Genomic DNA, 19,726 nt, shown 5'->3' with positions numbered 1-19,726 from the left:
GGCCGAGGCTGCGACGGCGGGGCATAGGTGGGCGAGGCTGCGGCGGCGCCCAGGCCGGCGGTGAGGGCAGCGGGCGCCGCGCAGGGGAGCGAGGTGCGGCGGCGTGCAGGACGGCGAAAGCAGCTGCGGCACGCAGGGAGCGGGGAGCAGGTGGGCAATGGAGGCCGCTGCGTCCTGCTGCAGCACGAGGGAGCAGGAGCCAGCGGGAGCGGCGGCGGGCTGGCCAGCAGCGTCGGTCTGGGAGCAGGCACGCGATAAGAGCAGAGGCCGCAGCGGGGTCCCGCCATGCAGGCGCTCCAGAGGCCGGGTGCGCGAGGAGCCGAGGACCTTGTGGGTGGCGGCGGCGCGTTCTAAGCGCGCGCCCACCGTTGGCCGGGCGGCGTCCCGACTCGTGGGTACACCTTGGGTGGATCCGTGGAGGTGTAGTGTGGTGAGCAGATTGGGCATGCCTGGAGGTGTACTGCGTTGAGCAGACTCGGGAAAAATTACTAAAACTTCCTTTGGAATTTGAAAAATAATGGACTTGAATTCTCTTAAAGCTACTACTTGTCCTATTATGACTTATCTCTGTGTGTTTCGCGGTGATTGAATTTAGTTTTTGATGGCATGATTTTAGTTTTGTTCTTAACCATCAATTTCAGTATCTGGCTCTGGATGGTTTAGTAGTTTAGTAGTATAGCATTTTTCCAGTCGTTTATAAGGCCAACTTTGAGCCATTGGATGCTGCGTATGAGTTCTAGAGTGTATGCCGACCTTGCTACGTTTCTATTAAGAAAAACGGGATGAAGGAAGAATGGGCAAGAATTCAATTGCTCGATCAAGGGGGAGCATAAGGCGAAGGTTGTGTTAGAACAGCAGCGGATGGAGGGTATGCATTTTTAAGCGCACTGTGCTTCAGCATATCTATAAGCTCATTCCTGCAACCTAGCGTTATGCGCATCCTATGCATAGTTGATGAACACGTGTTACTAGGTTACTGAATATTTATTATTGTGATACTCTGCATTACTGAATTCAAGACATGTATATAGCCATTGTTGAATTAAAAAATTCTATGGATTTGCTGTATGAATTTGTAAAAGGAATTATTGGGTCTGCATGTACAAAATCTACATGTGTTAGTGGAAGTCCTGAACCACAAAAATAATGAGGGAGCTTGTGGCAGAACCACTTTGGATTATACCAGTTTTAGTGCACTAAACATCTAAAAGCACCTTAACCAGTATAATCACTGGTCCTTCGGGTAACATCCCAATATAGCCACTGAATATCGGATCGTAACACAAGTATACATCCCGCACGAAGGCGAGTCAGAGATACAACAATCCCACAATATTTTACATTACATAGATAAGGGTGTAATTTACATCAGAGTTGAAGCTAGAAAGTTGAAGAACTTTAAAGAGGTTTTACAGAAACCAAGTGTAACAGAGAAGTTCTGCAGCGGAAAGGTAAAACATGACTATACACATACGTCGTAGGGTTGATGCCATGGTAAGTCCGAGCATGACATCATTTATCCGAACCATAGCTGGTAGATGGTAACCATTCCATAGACCAACCAGTAGGTAAAACACTAGGCCAAGTCATATTAGTGTTTTGGTCCTCACAAATCATTCCTGAAAACAAAGTCATAGGCAAGTCTGAGTATACTAATACTCGGCAAGTTTGAGTATACTAATACTCAGCAAGTCTTACCCGACTAAGGGTATATAACATCCCTTTAGCAAGTCTGGGTTTTCTTTTGCTGAAAAGCAACAAAGAGTAGGTCCTTAATGTCAAATTTTAGCTTTCATATTGTAGTTGTATTAACTATTCTAGGTAAGCACCTATCTACACAAACATGGTAGAGGATATTTGTATACAATAAAATTTAGTATCATCAAAGTTTCACTTCTTACTCTATGTGGCAAAGAGATTAAGTAGGCTCAATATCCGTGAGCGGCGGAATAGTTCGAACCGAATTTCAATCCTTGCAAGGTAAACCTGACACACACGCTTGGAGTACCATTGAGTCACTCCCAAGCAACCGTTTGCCTTCCATTTCGGTTCATGGATCAGTGCCACTCTCCCCGACTATAGGGCACCACACCTCGTCCCTTGTAGTCGCAGTTGTAGCGCTACAGATTTCACATCATCCATTCAATCCATTTTATTCATCCTATCCCTAAGAGAGAGTGGGGGGTATGTCCACTTGCCGGGCCGATTGGTTACTAGGCTTGCCGCGTACCATATTTACGGCATGTGGCTAGTACTTTCAAATGCTTAATCAACACTACCACACACTGTGGCCTTAGCAAAATTTTATCAACACAGACTGATTTCCACCATGAAACTAGTTGAAACTAGTAAACCAATCCGTCCATGCACTACTACAGAATACATCATTGCAAACGCCCCATCACCGCCGGTTTGTTTTGAACCGGCGGTGATAGTCTATCACCGCCGGTTCCAAATGGACCCGGCGGTGATGCTAACATATCACAGCCGGTTCGTAATACGACCCGGCCGCCGGGTCGTATTACGAACCGGCGGTGATATGTTAGCATCACCGCCGGGTTATAATATGACCCGGCGGTGATGTGTTCTCCACCTATTTTTTTTCATTCTCCCCTCCTTCTCTCTCTCCAGTATTTTTTCCTCCTCCCCCTGGCGTCCGCCCACAGCCCTCCCTCCCTCATGGCGCCGCCCTCCTCCCCATTCCCCATCCTCCTCCTGCGTCCTCCCATGGCGGCGGCGCCGGCCATTCGCCCCGTCCTCCTCCCTCGTCCCGCGCCCTCCCATGGCAGCGGCGGCTGGCCCTCCGCCCCCTCCTCCTCCCTCCACCCTCCTCCCGCCCCCTCCCGTAGCGGCGGTGGTGGCGGAGGCCTGCACGGGAGCCATGGCGGGCGAATCCGTGCAGGGCATGGCGTATCTGCCACGGCCGGCCCTCCGCCCCCTCGTCCTCCCTCCTCCCATGCCCTCCCATGGTGGCAGTGGTGGCGGAGGCCTGCGCGGCAGCCATGGCGGCCGGATCTGTGCAGGGCATGGTGGATCTGCAGCGGCCAGCCCTTTGCCCCCTCGTCCTCCCTCTTCCCGCGACCTCCCATGACAGTGGCGCCGGCCCTCCTTCCTCCTCCACCGTGGTGCTTCCAGATCAGGCCGGCGCACTCCTCCCTGAGCTCAGGCCGGAGCTGCCTAGAAGCCAAGAGCCTTCCCCCGCCATCACATCAGCCAATCTCGCTGCTCCATCCATCTGATTCAGATTCAGCTTCTTCTGCTGTAGGTGGCTCTACCGGATCAAGCCATCAGTGACCCACAAGCCCTTCCAGCCCTGCCCCGCCCACGTCTGCTTCATCGGGGAGTTCAACCGCTGCACCGTCGCTGCCACACCCACGCAGCTGTGCTGGAGGCCGCTCGAGGTTCACCTGGACTCGCCCCTTGACTTCATCGACGGCATCTACACCGTCTACGGTACCAGGAGCTCCTTCCTCCGACATGGGTACGCCATCCACATGTTTGTTTTGCTTGCGATTGCCCCCTTCCTGGGTTAATTTTACCCTGCTCCTTCATAATTAGGAGCAGGAAAGCGTGGCGGCGTTGGGAGCGGCAAGTGCGGCGGCGGTAGGAGCGGCAAGAGCAGCAGCATGGCGAGCAGCGAGCGGCGAGCGGCAGCGACGCGGCGGGTCGAGCGGCACCAGTGGCAGCAATAGCGCAGCCTATTTTTTTTTGTTTCCAAACGGGGCAACACCGCCGGGTCTCAAACCAGCGGTGATGGTTCGGACTATCACCATCGGGTCTGAAACCGTTGGTGATGGCCCCGTCCATCACCAACGAGTTAAATCCAACGCCCCCCAAAACTGGCGGTGATAGCTATTTTGAACCGGCGGTGATGGGGGGCACTGGAGTAGTGATGGTCCTTATAGTGATTGCAGAAAGTAAACAATCAACTCCTATAGAGCTCGCGAGTGACAGGCAATCACTCGACTTTTACCGGTCCTATTAGCATAGCATCTATTCGAACTCTATTTCTGGTATTCAAACAATAGGTACTTAGGATTATGCATCTAAGGTTTTCAATCAACTCCAATAACTTAAATGCACAAGTAAAAAGTAACTATAAGTTGCATAATTTAAAATAATGGGATTATGCACCGGGGCTTGCCTGTATCGGTGTCTATAGAGTCAGTAGGTTGAGGTTCTTCCGAATAGGAATTCGGGGCTTCAGTTAATTCCACAGTGTTGGCCTGAGCTTCAGAGAAATCCCCGTCTGGTTCCTGGATATGCTCGTATGTTCCGCCGGCTAACGATGTTGTTTCTATATGCAATGCAATATTTGGAATTTAGTGAAGTGATTGAGTATAGCTTTCCTTCACTAAAGAGTTGAAAATCATTTAAGATTAAACTTAAAAGTATTACTTTAGTGGGTAAAGGTTTATAGAGTAAAAAAGAATATAAAGAATTCCATGAAAAAGGGGTTTTTATTTTGACAAAATAAACCACATAAAGGTTTTTAAATAAATCTTTTAAGATATAAACAAAACATAGAGCAGAAAATTTTAAAAGCAAGTATTAAAGTCCATTGACATGTGTCAAAGGACACATAGTTCAAAGCTCATTTGAAACATGGCTCTAAAATAAAAGTTATAAACAAAAGGAGCCATATTCTAATCCTATTTTTAGAATTAAATACACAAAGATTTAGGAAAACTTCATAACATCAAACTTGTAAAGCTAATTACAAGGAAAACAACAAAATTGGTTTGGTATTTTTTTGTTTTTTCTACATTTTTCTAGGAATTTTTGAAGTTCACTGCAAAAAGAATAAAAGGATAAAGGTCTTTTTGCAGAAAGGACCCTGAAAGTTTTTGAATGTCTTGCAATCCGGTCCTTGGCCGGATTTGGGGAAGGGGGGCAGAGGAGGGTGGCCGGATTCAGGCGAGGCCGGTCGCCGGCGGTGAGGGGAAAGAGACCAGGGAGCGAGAGGAGTTCATGGCACACCTATTGGTGTACTTGGATAGGGTTCGGGATGGTCAGAGAGGGCTCGTCGACGAAGGATAGAGTGCGGCTGCGGAGAGGCTCATTGATGGCGGTGCTCTGGTGGTGGATTGGCAGGGAGGAGTGGCGGATAAGCTGCGCTGGAGTGAGGCGAGGCTAGCAAGGGGGTCATGGTGGCCGGGGTGGGCCTTTAGTGGAGGATCGACGGCGGAGCAGAGCTCGCCGCCGTAGAAGAAGAGGGGCGGTGGGGTTGGCCGGCGATGGGACTCTGTCGGGCCTTTTATAGGCCAGAAAAGGAAAGGATGAGCACGAGGATGTTTTCAGGGATGATCTTGGCTGAGGACGAAGCGAAATCGGCGACGAGAACGGTCCACGGCGGCCGGTGAGGTAGCAATGCAGGGGAGCTCTCAGGACGTCGTGGCGCGGGGCTAGCAGCAAAGCAGAGGCAGTTCAAGGTGGCTGCAGTGCTTGAGGGTGACGCGTGGGGCGTCTTGGGTCCTGGGGAGGTGGTTCCCACGGCGGCCCAGCTTGTTGGAGGGAGAAACAAGGGGCGGCGGCAGCGGCGGCACTATTTGGAGAGGGAAGAGGGTGCCAGCGAGGGTTGATGGGGTCCAGTTGGCGATGGAGAAGCTTGGCGGCACGCCAGACGGCGGCGCGGAGCAACCAGGGGCGAGGGAAATAGCAGCGGCGAGTGGCGGCGCTGTTCCAGCAGAGCTGGAGGTAGGAGATGAAGTGAGGGATTTGGTTGTAATTACAGAAAAGTTCAGGGGTGCAAGTGAAAACTAAAAATTCCCGTTGATCTAGGGCTCAAAAGATAAAGTGCCCAAAATGAAAATTGTTCAGTTTTTCATGACCTACAACTTTCATGTTGTGCAATTTTTCACTAGATCAAAATATTTTAAAATATTTTGAAAAGTTTGAAAGAACTCTATTTAAATAAGGAAAAAAATACTTCTTGATTGCAAATTCGTCACAATTTTGAACTTAATTGCAATAAAGCTGCCAAAATCATGATTACTTACATTTTGCAAGGAAATCCTTCAAAATTTTTGAAATTACTCCCTAAGTTAAAACTTTTTGCAAAAAGGGGCTAGCAATTTTGTATAATTACAAATATACCCCTAATTTGCATTGAAAATTTTTGACTAACACACAAAGCTAAACACACAATTGCACATATCAACTTATGTTCTAATAGCTAGACACCTGAGGTGTCACAGAGCTGCACCTGAATAACTGGATCTCTGCATTATTGAACCCAAACGAGTGTCCAAAAATTATTGGTGAAAGTCTTGAATAACCCAAAAATATGAGAAAAACAACTGAATGCGCATAGAAAATACTGAATAATGGATCTCTGAATTACTGAATGCGCATAGAAAATACTGAATACATAGGAAAATACTGGGATGTATTACTAAATCTACATATACATAGATATTGCTGGATGAACATATGCATATGCATTACTGAATCCAAAGCATGTAAATGGGTATTCCAAGAAAAATGATTCTTCAATAATGTGAGAAAAATACTGGAAATGCATAATACTGAATAACTGATTCTCTAGATTACTGAAAATCCAAGCATATACATATAGTTTGGAGGTGGGCATGAATAATTGGAAATACTAAATAACTGGATCTCTCTATTACTAAATCCAAACATTTACATGGTGTGTTACTGGAAAAATAATTCACCAAAAATATGAGAAATTACTGAAAGACGTACATAATACTGAATAGCTACTTCTCTGGATTACTAAATCCAAGAATATACACATATTAGTTATGATTAACTATCTCATGCAGCCTCTGAAAAAAAGTCTTCGGAAAATGCATGAAGCATCTTTCTCTTCTCTTTGAACCCTCTCCCTTGTCAAGTTCAATACTATCACTGTCATATGCATAAGATGATGAATCGGAAAAGGGTGTCATGCCTACATGAACCTGCCACCGGTAAAACTCTAGAAAAGATTGTTGAGAAAAACAGAGTGAGAAAAACTGAATCACCGGGTTACTGCTTTACCAAGAATAATTTAAATGCCACCAAGTACAACTGGATTACTGATAATTACTAAAAAATACGCAATTACTGCTAGGGTATTGAGGGATTACTGATACTTGTAATTATTATTGGATTACTAGATACATACCGCAAGCGAGGTTGGTAGGATGACCCCATATCCGGAAGAATTGGTGTGTAGTTCTTTCTCATCAAGCATCAATAATAAAAAAAATACTAGGCTATTTACAAACCTAAAAGTTACTGAATTCAAGATATACATAGGTACTGAATATCAGATCTCTAGAATACCGAATCCAAGACGTACATAGAAATTACTGTATGCACTACTAAATAACTGGGTTACTGCTTTACTGAGAAAAACATGTACTATACTACTACTGAAATAATATAACATTGAGCTTAAACTAAAATTAAAAAAAAACAGCTGTGCTTGAAATAACAAATTACTGAACTAAAAATGCTAATAGAACTACTAGACTAACTACTCAGTTCAGATCATCAAAGCTCGGTAATAAGAAAAACCTAGACCACCAGCTAAACCTAACAATTACTGATACTGAGTGCTAACAAAACTACCAGCCTAAAAACTCATAGACTAGTTACTGATCAAGCAGTCGAGTATTTCATTGTTTGATCAAGTAGTCCAAATTAATAGAAGTCCAAACTAATATATACATTACACTACATGCTTAAATTACACAACATGATAAATAGAGGTCCAAATTAATATATACATTACACTACATGCTAGCTACCTAATACAAACTACTCATCATGAGATCTTTGGACCAATGGCTCGTGAACTGCCTCGTGAAGTCTTGACACGGAACGGTCATATTCCGCCAGCCCCGACTCTTCACGTCTTGCATTATATCGAGCCATCAACTCATGATTATCATCAGTACCATGCAACTCGACATTAAATTCACGATAAAATTTACGGCTTTCTTTGCCAAGGGAGAATATATGAAAAGCTTTCTTAATCAAACGACGAATACGACCACTGACAAGACCAACACGCTCTGCATGGTGGAACTCACGCGAATGATCGGTGCGCTCCAATTGATTGCGTACCGCAGCCCAAGCCGCAGCTCGATGCTCAAAGGCATCATGTTGCAAAGGCATTTCTACTAAGTAATATTAATAACATGGCAATTATATGTCTCATTAAGAAACAAACTAATTTCAGTCCACTAATCAAATAAATATAAAAATCTGAACAAATTATTAGAATTAAAATGAAAACATAAATTGTAAACCATAATTATTTTGACACTCTTCAGATCAACACGAACACGTCGTTTCACGCCATAAGGGATGCGCAATCAATGTTCGCGGCTTTCTTTCAGGCTCACTTTCTCTAAAACCATCGAGAAGAAAAAATATTTGTTTTGAAACATGTCTATGTCGTTAACCTTGACCCTGCGGTGATGACACTGACATTCGGGGCTAGTATTGACATCCACGACACAGTGCGGTACAATAGGACCCGATGAAGGATTTCATTATTGGGACCAAGGCCGTACTCCTTCACCGCGTCCTCATATATACCGCACTGCATCGTGGATATCGATTCTAGCCCCAAATAGCAGAGTTTTCACTGAAGGGTCAAGATTAACGACATATTCATGATCCGAAATATATATTTTTAAACTTCTCGATGGTTTCCATATGAGCCCCAATAAATACATCATTAGAGTGCCAAAATAATGCAACTAAATGCATAACAAATACAAACTAATTAACCATACCACTTGAAAAAAATCTGAACAAATTATTAGAATTAAAATGAAAACATAAATTCTAAACCATAATTATTTTGACACTGTTCAGTTCAATGCGAACACGTCGTTCCACACCATAAGGGGGATGCGCAACACTTTCTCTAAAATCATCGAGAAGAAAAAATATTTGTTTCGAAACATGTCTATGTCGTCAACCATGACCCTACAGTGATAACACTGACATTTGGGGCTACTATTGACATCCACGACACAGTATGGTACAATAGGACCAGATGAAGGAGTACGGCCTTGGTCCAGATAATTTCATTCTCAACTCGCTCAAAAGGTGTGGATTTCATAATTGAGACCAAGACCGTACTCCTTCATCGCGTCCTCCAATATATCGCACCGCATTGTGGATATCGATGCTAGCCCCGAATAGCAGTGTTTTCGCTGCAAGATCAAGGTTAATGATATATTCATGATCCGAAACATACATTTTTTAAACTTCTCGATGGTTTCCATATGAGCCCGAATAAATACATCACTACAATGCCAAAATAATGCAACTAAATGCATAACAAATACCAAACTAATTAACCATGCCACTTGAAAAAAATTGAAAAAATCCCTATAAATTATCCATATTGAAACTATCCAATACACCCTCTCCAAATTCAAGTAATGGGTTCTATGCATCTCAAATCCATCCATAAATCATAGAAAACGTGCTCATTCTATATATTTCTAAAAATCACAAATATCTCAAACTACAGAGCATAAAACAAATAATAAATACCATCAAACAAGAGAGGAAGAAGTTGCAAACCTTTAGTGTACTTGGATGAGTGAAATCTCCACAAAACTTGAGAAAATGGGGCAGCACCTCCTCTCTAACTCGCAATGGGAAGAAAGCCTGAGCTCGGTCAAATGGTTGGCTCGGGCTCGGGGAGGAAGAAGACGAGCTGATTTATAGTGGGCGGATTAGTATCAGCTGGTGGCTCCAGCCGGTACTAGAAGTCGCAATTTAGTACCGGCTGAAGCCACCAGCCAGTACTAAATTGGCTCGGCTCCATTTAGTACCGGCTGGTGGCTCCAGCCGGTACTAAGTGGCCACCTAGCCGTTGCACTTGGCTGTCGGTGGCGCACTTTAGCGCCGGCTAGTGGCTCCAACCGGTACTAAATGGCTCCAGGGGGTTATGTAGCTTTGGCCCGGTACTAAATATGCACGTTAGTACTAGGCCAAAGTGCACCTGGTACTAACCTCCGTGGACAAATGAGCAGTTTTTTGGCAATGACACTTGTAGGAGTTTTTAGGTCCCATGGATATAATTCAACACGTCTAATTCATCGTCAAGACGCAATGTTCAATCTATCGTCGAGACGCCATGTCCAATTCACCATCATGATGACAAGTCCAAACCGCTGTCGAGGTGCCAAAGTATAGTGAAAATCCAGAGATAGAATATATTTCAAGGATCCAAATGATCGCCGTGACTGATTGGACGAAAAGGATGCAGAGTCAGCTGCACCAGTTAAACCGATGGCTCTACCATCAGTGCATCCGATGGTTGCCGGATAAACCGACGCTTAGGCATCGGTGTAAGTTTGGGCGCCAGATGGAATCAAGTGAAGACATCCCTAAGGCACTAGTTTAACCGATGGGTCAAAGACAGGCATCGGTGCATTCAACATACTATTGTCCAGAGACGATGTCAAGTGTGCAGAAGCCAAGCCTTCAGCACTGGAAGAACCGATGCCCCATCGGAGCAAGCGTTGGTGCAATGACATCAGCAAGAAATGATTAAGAGCAATGGCTACGTGAAGATCAAGTGGCACCAGAAATTCCGACGCCCTAGCATCGGTTCAACTGATGGCCCCTGAAGTTGCTACAGCAGTGTCAGAGAAGCCAACGGCTACTTCAGAGGTCAGTGTGACCGAAAGAACCGATGCACTAGCACCGGAAGTTCCGATGCCCATGCAGAAAAGTGTCCAACGGCTCTAAACGGCTAGTTCAAGATTGAGGCCTATATATATATGTTCCCTCGGCCATTTGAAGCTTGCTGGAGTTCCAAGACATCACAGACACACCCAAGAACACCTCCAACCCATCCAAGAGCTTAGTGATCAAATCTTTAGTCCTTAGCACACCTTTGAGAGTGTTAGTGCTAGGTTAGCTCCTAAGTGAGTGAGAGAGCAAGGTGTTGCTACCATGTGCTTTGGTTCTAGAGTGAACCACACTTGTATTTTGGTGCACCGATCTCCTTCGAGCATTGGTGGCTCGCCGGCACGTCAACGACCCTCCAGCTTGGTGTAGAGCGGCGTTGACAACATTATGCGGGGGACGGAGACCCCTTCTTTGTGGGCAAGCTCCCTTAGTGGAAAGCGGGTCAAGGTGACCATGATTGTGTTCACGGAAGAGACTTGATTGCCAGGAAGCGATACTCTTCGTGAGTGCTTCAACAGTGTGGATGTAGGGGCGCCTTTGTGGCAATCCGAACCACGGGATAAATTCTCGAGTCAAGAGTTTTCTTCCTCCCATCCCTCATCTTTAAGCTTCCGCATTTCATATTGCAATTTGTGTGCCTTTACTTTCTAAGAGTAGTATCCTTCTAGGATTGGCTATAGGTTGCTAAAGTCTTTTGAGATGAGGGTTTCACACTAGAGGAACTTTAGTTGCACATCTAGATAGCATGTTTTAGATTAAGTTTCTGTGCAAACTAGTTGGAGCCATAGGTTAAGGTTTTAAAGTGCCTAATTCACCCCCTCCCCCTCTTAGGCTAGAGCACCCGATCACTTTCAGCTAGGCAACTCATTGTAGCACCACAGTAGCACTTGCTTGGGAATGCTTCTCTTGAGCCGTCTGCACTCGAAAATAGCATTTGTATAATGCTGCAGCTCATCTTGTGTCCTGTTTGGATTAACGTAGAGCAAATGCAAGAATGTCCTCATTCCAAAGGTGTCTTCAGTATGGCATGGTGCAAAGATGACATGATAACTGCATTCTGCACCCAGTTTTGTCGCTTGATTGTCGTAGAAGTCATATACATTGGGTGGAGACGACAGGCCCAAGCCTTGGTGCTTTGTGGCCATTATTATGGAGCTACCAGGGAGGCACCAACATCAGCATCTAACAGAGCATCTAGTAACTCATTGCACTCCCACTCCCAAAGCTGGTCAGTAGTGACCAGGACCAAGAAGTGTAACTCATTACACTCGCATTGCAACTTTTCCCGCCGAATCCCCTTTAATAATCAAAACCCTCACTGCTGATCATATCTTGCAGCGGTGGCGGGTGGTGGTTCCCTTATTTCCCTGAGCAACAACTGGACCACAGCAGCAGCATGGCTGCGCCAGGGCACAACCTCCTCATCGTCATCTCGTCTCCAAAACTACCAGGGCAGTGGTTCTGTACCATAAAGTAGAACATGACATCTCCGAGTATCTTCGTCCTCGCATGCGGCCGTCCGTGGATGCTCGGCTTCTCCATCCTAGATGACGTCGGCAGCACTACCGGCGGTAGCAGCCGAATATGGCACGGTGATGCCGTACCGCTTCAGCCTATCGCCCACATCCCGTGCCCAGACCTTGAGCTCCCGGAGCCGGCGCAGGTGCCGCAGCAGACAATTTCCTGCGCCACGTGCATCATCGGCCGGAGCCGGACCTCCCACGCGGTGGAGGTAGAGCTCGACGTTGCCCTCGCAGTCCTGGGCGAGGACAACGACCTGCTTCATCCATGCCCGCACCAGGTGGTTGCGGTGCTGGGCCTCCTTGAGGTGACGGAGCAGGGCGTTCATGGTCTCCATCTCGTCCCTAATGAATTCCATGTCGCCGCGGAGGCTGCCTGGCAGCTGTGCCTCGTCCAGGAGCACCGACATCAGCCGGCCCAGTAGCGAGTCCACCGCCCCCTGCGCCCCCGCCATCGCTCCTCCTCAGCTCCTTCGTGTTGTTCTCCTTCTCTCGCTACAGGCTATATATAGCTTATTGTGTGGAAATCGATCAATGGGTGTTGGGATTTGGGAACAAATCATAATGCAAGAAGCATGCAGCTCGTCTTCATCTTGGTAATAGGTTGTTAGCCTAAGATGATGATGGTGACCGGATGCATGGACATGGACATGATGGTGTCTGCTGATGAATGGCTAGAGCAAGAAACAAGGCGCATTGGGTTGGAGCAAGCAGTAGCAATAGGAGGCCATTGCCGCCATCATCCAACAAGGCAAGGCAACCACCAACTTGTGGACTACAGCATGCATAGATGCTTGTGGACTACAGCTAGCTGCTGCACATTGCCAGAATCAGCTTCTTTGATGTGCACGTTGCGAGGCATCAAGCATATATGCCACTTGGCTTGCTCAGAAATGCGACATCCACTACTGGAAACCACTTTTTTCCTGTGTGTCGACCACTACTACAAAAACAATTTGTAGCAACGCCTCAATTTCTTTTTAGGGGCGGACAAAAAGTCACTCGTTCCTATACATGGGGCGCGGGTACTGTAGAAACGAACCGCTCCTAAACATGGCATTTGTAGGGGCGGCTCACCCCCTCAGCCGCCCCTGAAAATGCGTGCGGTTTGTAGGGGCGGGTGGGGGGTGAGCCGCCCCTACAAATTAGGGGCTACCACTTGAGGCAAAGGGATTTATGTGCAGCTAGTTGCTGCACATTGCCGGAATCAGCTTCTTTGCTTTGCACATTGCGAGGCACCAAGCATATATGCCACTTGGCTTGCTCAGAAATGCAACATCTTTGGTTACGGGTGCCACTACTATGAAAAACATTTGTAGGGGTGGGTAAAAACGTATTTCTAGGGGCGGCAAAAAAACTGTTGTTACTTTTCGCTGCTAAAAATACTTTTTTTCAGGGGCGGGTGGATTTTTAGGGGCAGTTAGGGGTGTGACCCGCCCCTGGAAATTTTTAACCGCCCGCCAAAAAATTCACCGATTCGAATTTGAATGTTTTGATTACTTTCCCGCTATTTTTTGCAATTTGCATTCCCGCCAATTTTGACCATTCAATCTAGTTGACTATCGAGACATCGAATATGTTCAGTAACTAAAAATTTTTATGCATACAAAATTAAATTATATGAAAACCAATCATCATTAGGGTATAGCATTAAAGTGCACATTGAATACATATTTTTTCCCTAATCCTCTCTAGGACCGCTACTAGTGGCGACACGGTGCAGTTGATTGTCCCATTCATGAAGCCCAATGTATTTATCTTCCATTGCCAAATGTTGTGCTTCATAAAAAAAATTTGCCCCTCATGTTGACCACTTTATGCATAATGAAATGGCACAAATCGTCGACTACATTTAGAAGTTTTCTCTTGTGGAGCTGAACACCGTGTTTTTCAGGGTGAATCTGCAATTATTGAATCCTTGGTAAAATTAAGCAAGTGCTAGTTATAGTAAAAAACAGTATACACATATGCATATCCATAATAAAAAGTAGCCCCTTACACGTTCGGGATCCGTAGTATATCTCCCTTGCACCCTTAAATGCCCGCACATGTAGTACCCATAGTACATGGAACACGTGGGTTGCTTGTGGCACGGGAACCTTGTGCGTAGAGTCATTTCATTTGGTTTGTCGGTGGGATGAACTCTGAATTTACGAATGTAGAACTTGTAAGCCCTGTTTTAAATGAAAGCAATGAAAAGTTCATTTATATATGTATACTTCTCTAGAGAAATAAGCATGATATGCTTAGGGAAGATAAGAAATTCACTCACAATTGTAGAATATTTAAGAATTCTTGGTATCTCTGGGTTGACAAATCTTAGGAGTCCAATATGAGAATTCTTCCGAGTTTTGATTGTATATGGAAAGCAATCCAGTGATTTCTGCAAAAAAAATATATGTACATTTTGTAGGCATGGATCGGAGCAATAGTTTATTATGAAATGGTTGATATTAGACTTACTAGATGTGGTATGGCGCAAATATGGCATCCATGTCTTCCCATTGTGTCATCATAACCGATATATAGGCCGCAACCTTTGTGAAGGTCTCTTAGTGAATTCTTTTTCATTCCTTTTGTTTTTCCTTCTTTGTTTTAAATGTCTTTAGGTGGTCATCGTCGTCCTTCATCCATAATGGCGAGGCGTGCGTAGACTCGCAAATTGCTGTGGGGCCAAGGTATCGGACCTTTCTCTTTAAAGTAATAGCATCGTATGTTTGCATCCAGTAGAATATAATGTATGACAATTAAATATTTATGCATATAATACATTACTTTATGCCATAATATAAAATGAATTAGTATCATGAGGCACTTACATGCACCAGAGTCGAACCATTTCAATACCAAGTTCTTTGAGGCGGAACATGTGCTGGATGTCTGCTAAATTGAACATGATTTCAAAGATTTGTGGCCCCTTAAGTCCGAGAACCGGATGGTGCGGAGCATATATAGTTTTGAGCCCAAGTCTACATGCCCTCTTTTACCAATTATGAAACCTTTGCATAAAAGGAGGACAATCTGTTAGTGCCCAATCTGGTAGCAAATCTTTTCCGTACTCAAACTTTATAGAAGCATCATCCAAGTTTTGAAAGTCATCAACCCCAATGTACATTTTGTGCTCCGTGTCAGTGCAGGGTGTAGAAAAGCCCGACCATCTGCAGGCACTAGAATTTGCTGGATTATCCTTGGACTTAGCCTTTTCATCGGACTTTAAGTTTGCGGCGTGCCATCTATTAACAATTTCTCACCCTTCCTTGTCGTTTTGGTAAGGCCGCAACATTCAAGGCAGCACTGATCGGGCCATTGAAGCCGGGGCCAGTGGAGTATGCTCTCATGATTGGGTCAGTGGCGGAGCAAGTGGTGATACCAGGACCTGTCACTACAAGAAATCTTGTAGTCCATGACAGATTCTCGGTGACATATTTAGAAACAGTCACGAATGTAGTATTATCTGTGACGATTATAGTTTTTCCATCACGGTTTGGTAGGATCTGGATATCCGGCCCATTTGATAATGACTGTTTCCATAATCCGTCACTAAGATATTGGATATGAAATGTCGTGGACTAATTCAGGCTACATGGTGATATGGTGACTGAAAAAATAATTTAAAATTGGGAAAAATGCGAAATAATTTAAAATCGAGAGAAAAACGAAGATATTGGATATGAAATGTCGTGGACTAATTCAGGCTACATGGTGATATGGTGACTGAAAAAATAATTTAAAATTGGGAAAAATGCGAAATAATTTAAAATCGAGAGAAAAACGTCAAGTGGAGAATTGAACCTAAGACCTCTGGTAGCAAGCAACCCTTACTTACCATTGAGTTACTAATTCACATGTGAGTAGAATGCGGTAGTTCAAATTTTGTATCAGTTACCCTGGGATCAGTCACAAGTTTGGATGCGAAATAATTTAAAATTGGGAAAATGCGAAATAGTTGAAAATTGGGAAAAAATGCCGGGTGGAGAATTGAACCCAAGACCTCCAGCAGCAAGCAATCTTTACTTACCATTGAGCTACTGATTCACATGTAAGTAGAATGCGGTAGTTCGAATTTTGTATCAGTTACCGTGGGATCGGTTACACCGGCAACAACCGGGAGCACGTAGAGTTAGGGTGACACATGGACATATGTCGCCCCTTCGCCAAATATATTGATTTTTTGATGCTATCTGTATATTATTAATTTATTTATGCGCTAAATCATCAAAAATGCAATTAAATTCATAAAATATTTCAGTGTTATCTAGTCCCATAAACATGTTATAACAAGGTGACCTCAAGCTCCCACATAGAAATAATAATATGAACTATCGATCGTGTTGAAATCTGGACGACGAAAGTGACTTCATGTGTAACCAACACAAGTAGTTGAAGGAAACACTGGCAACACCCAGGAGCACGTGGAGTTTCTTGTCCAAACTTTTTTTAGGGTGACACATTGACATATGTCGCCCCTCTGCCAAATATCTTGATTTTCTGAGGCTATCTGTGTATTATTAATTTATTTCTGCGCTAAATCATCAAAAATGCAATTAAATTCATAAAATATTCTGGTGATGACGGAAAACTGCGAATAAGTCACCTGGGCCCATAAACATGTTATAACAAGGTGGCCTCAAGCCCCCACATAGGAATAATAATATGAACTATCGATTGTGTTGAAATCTTGACGGCGAAAGTGACTTCACATGTAACCAACACAAGCAGTTGAAGGAAACACCGGCAACACCCGGGAGCACGTGGAGTTTCTTGTCCAAACTTTTTTTAGGGTGACACATGGACATATGTCGCCCCTCCGCCAAATATCTTGATTTTCTGAGGCTATCTGTGTATTATTAATTTATTTCTGTGCTAAATCATCAAAAATACAATTAAATTCATAAAATATTCTGGTGTTGACGGAAAATTGTGAATAAGTGACCTGGGCCCATATATATGTTATAACAAGGTGACCTCAAGCCCCCACATAGAAATAATAATGTGAACTATCAATCGTGTTGAAATCTGGACGGCGAAAGTGACTTCACGTGTAACCAACACAAGCTATTTATGTATTATTAATTTATTTCTGCGCTAAATCATCAAAAATGCAATTAAATTCTAGTGTTGGCGGAAAATTACAAATAATTTATCTAGATCAATAAACATGATATACGAAGGTAACCTCAAGCCCAGACATGAAAAAGATAAAATGAACTCTGGATTGTCTTGAATTTCTGAGGCTATTTATCTATTATTATCTTTTACAGTAAATCGTCAAAATGCAATTAAATTAAATGGCACCAAATTAAATGGACCGAGAAGACTGAAATAAAGCCCAACAGGCTTAGTGAGCTACGAACCGTAGTAAAAAGCCCAGCCCAACAATGATTTAACCTAGGTATATAATCCAGCACGACAGCATTTGTCCTCTCCCTTCCATTCCCCATCTCCCAACCCCGGCGCGGTCGGCGCCTGCACGGCGCGCCCGGACCAGACCCGCCTTGCCGCGGTCAGCCGCCGCCCCGCCGCGCCGCTTGCTCCCCGCTGCAGCCCTCGTGCCTCCTCCTCGCCTTCTCCACCGGCGGATCCGAGGGCCCAGCCGCCTCTACTCCACGCCCAACGGCGTGTGGCTCCATGCAAGGATGAGGGCGGGGAGATGACACTGACGGGTGCCGATGAGGGGATCCCGCGGGGCCTCCTCCCCGCTCGCTCCATCAGCGGATCCGGGGGCCCAGCCGCCTCTACTCCACGCCCGGCGACGTGTGGCTCCGCGCAAGGACGAGGGCGGGGAGACGACGCCGACGAGGGGATCCCGCAGGGCCTCCTCCCTGTCCACTCCACCGGCAGATCTGGGGGCCCGGCAGCTTCTCCTCCACGCTCGGCGCAAGGACGAGGGCAGAGAGATGGCGCCGGCGAGGGGTTCCAGGACAGCGACGCCAGTCGAGTCGTTTTTCCTCGCCGCAACTGTCGCTCCCTGCTGTCCTTTCTTCGATCCGGGCTGCCTATTTGCTTGCGGATGGGTTCCGTTAGGGCTCGCTCTTCTGCCGCCGGCGGATTTGCCGTCGGTGTTAGCCCGTTTCGCTGCCTCATGCTCCTGTTCACTCTTTTTCAGGTACGCGGTGGCCGGGTTGGGTCTCAAGTGATGCACGGCTGCTTCGGTCTTCATCTGCGTGCTTGTGCTGTTTGCCAACTTGCCAGGTGACCTACCTTTGTTGGCCTGCTTGCCGTCAAGTGTTCTTAGATCTTTTTCTCCATCAATTCTTTTTGTCCCGATGCTGCTCCATATATATTTCTGACGAACAGTAAATAGAGTTTAACCTACAAGTCTTTTTTTGAACTTAAAACCTATAAGTCTTCGGTGACCGAGCAAGCAACATCATCCGCAGCGAAGCGCGCCTACTGACCTAGTTTATCATGTGGTGTACTATTATTATATAATGTCTATTTTACTAATATGAAAACTGGTCGAGCAGTTATCATTCATTTTTCTAAGTTATTTATCAATGTCTTGGATTCTTTGGTAATGCGAAATAATAACTAGTTGATGATGGATTCTTTGGATTATTTCATTTTTCATTAACTAGATGTGAGGTGTTGTATTGTTTGGTCCCATGGTTGGTAGCTTAACCCTACAATGTTTGTAGAAAATTGTCACCTGATTGACTAAATTGTTTGCATTATAGGAAATCAGAAAATACTAACAGCTTCCAATTTTCTTTGTGCAGGACTTTGAAAATTTGAAGAACAATTGTACCCATGACCTGCAAAGGTGTGCTACATGGTATGGGATGATAGGCTATGTTGCAACTTCTTTTGCTGCTGCAGCTGCATGCATTTTATTGATGGGTTGATGGTCAAATAGATTGCAATACTTTTGCCGTTTCTGGTGAGTAACTTGAGTGCCATAGTGGATCCTGATGTATGCTAATACATGTCTGTGATGTAATATTGGGTTCAAACTATTCGTCTGTGATGTGATGTATCAGAATTGCAACATTTTATATGCCATCAATTGCTGGATTGGAATTTAATTCTGTTTATATTGTTAATAATTTTTCATTGCTGTATGCTTGTTTTGTATAAATCAATTGGTGACAGAATTACGTTTTTGGGCTGTGGTATTGGGGCAAGCTATTTTATTTAATAAATGGGCTGTGACGGCCCAAGTAGACATAAGCCCAATACATGTGATGGCATCAGCATCCAACGTGGCGGCCATGCCACGTCAGCATGCAACGTGGCAGCCATGCCATGTTAGCATGCAACGTGGCAGCCGTGATGACATGGATAATTAATTGGTGGCGGATTTAAATCTACGTGTCCATAATTCATGACAGTTTTTGGAGTCACTAAGTCTGGGCTCTGATGGACTTAGCAGGGCCCAAAGTCGTTCTGTGACTGGCGATGGATGTCACGGATTGCTTCAATTGATGACAGTTTCGTGTAGCTGTCACACAGATTAATCTGTGACTCTCAATACGTGACTAAACTGAAAACCATCACAGAAACCACTTGGTGACAGTTTTTTGATGATT

The 19,726-nt window shown here is 45.0% G+C and overlaps 1 protein-coding gene across 1 annotated transcript; it reads left to right on the top strand.

The window, feature by feature from the left end:
• The first annotated feature begins 17,641 nt into the window (after positions 1 to 17,641).
• On the top strand, positions 17,642 to 19,225 carry LOC120701500. The gene is made up of 3 exons (XM_039985522.1): positions 17,642 to 18,135; positions 18,304 to 18,389; positions 18,917 to 19,225. The coding sequence occupies exons 1-3, from the start codon at positions 17,848 to 17,850 to the stop codon at positions 18,930 to 18,932; spliced, it is 390 nt and encodes a 129-aa protein (XP_039841456.1). The 5' UTR covers positions 17,642 to 17,847; the 3' UTR covers positions 18,933 to 19,225.
• The last annotated feature ends 501 nt before the right edge of the window (positions 19,226 to 19,726 follow it).

This window comes from Panicum virgatum, chromosome 3K, assembly GCF_016808335.1.
Source record: "Panicum virgatum strain AP13 chromosome 3K, P.virgatum_v5, whole genome shotgun sequence".
NCBI lineage: Eukaryota > Viridiplantae > Streptophyta > Magnoliopsida > Poales > Poaceae > Panicum > Panicum virgatum.
The sequence above is the reverse complement of the archived record's forward strand: the minus strand, read 5'-3'. Positions and strand labels throughout refer to the sequence as shown.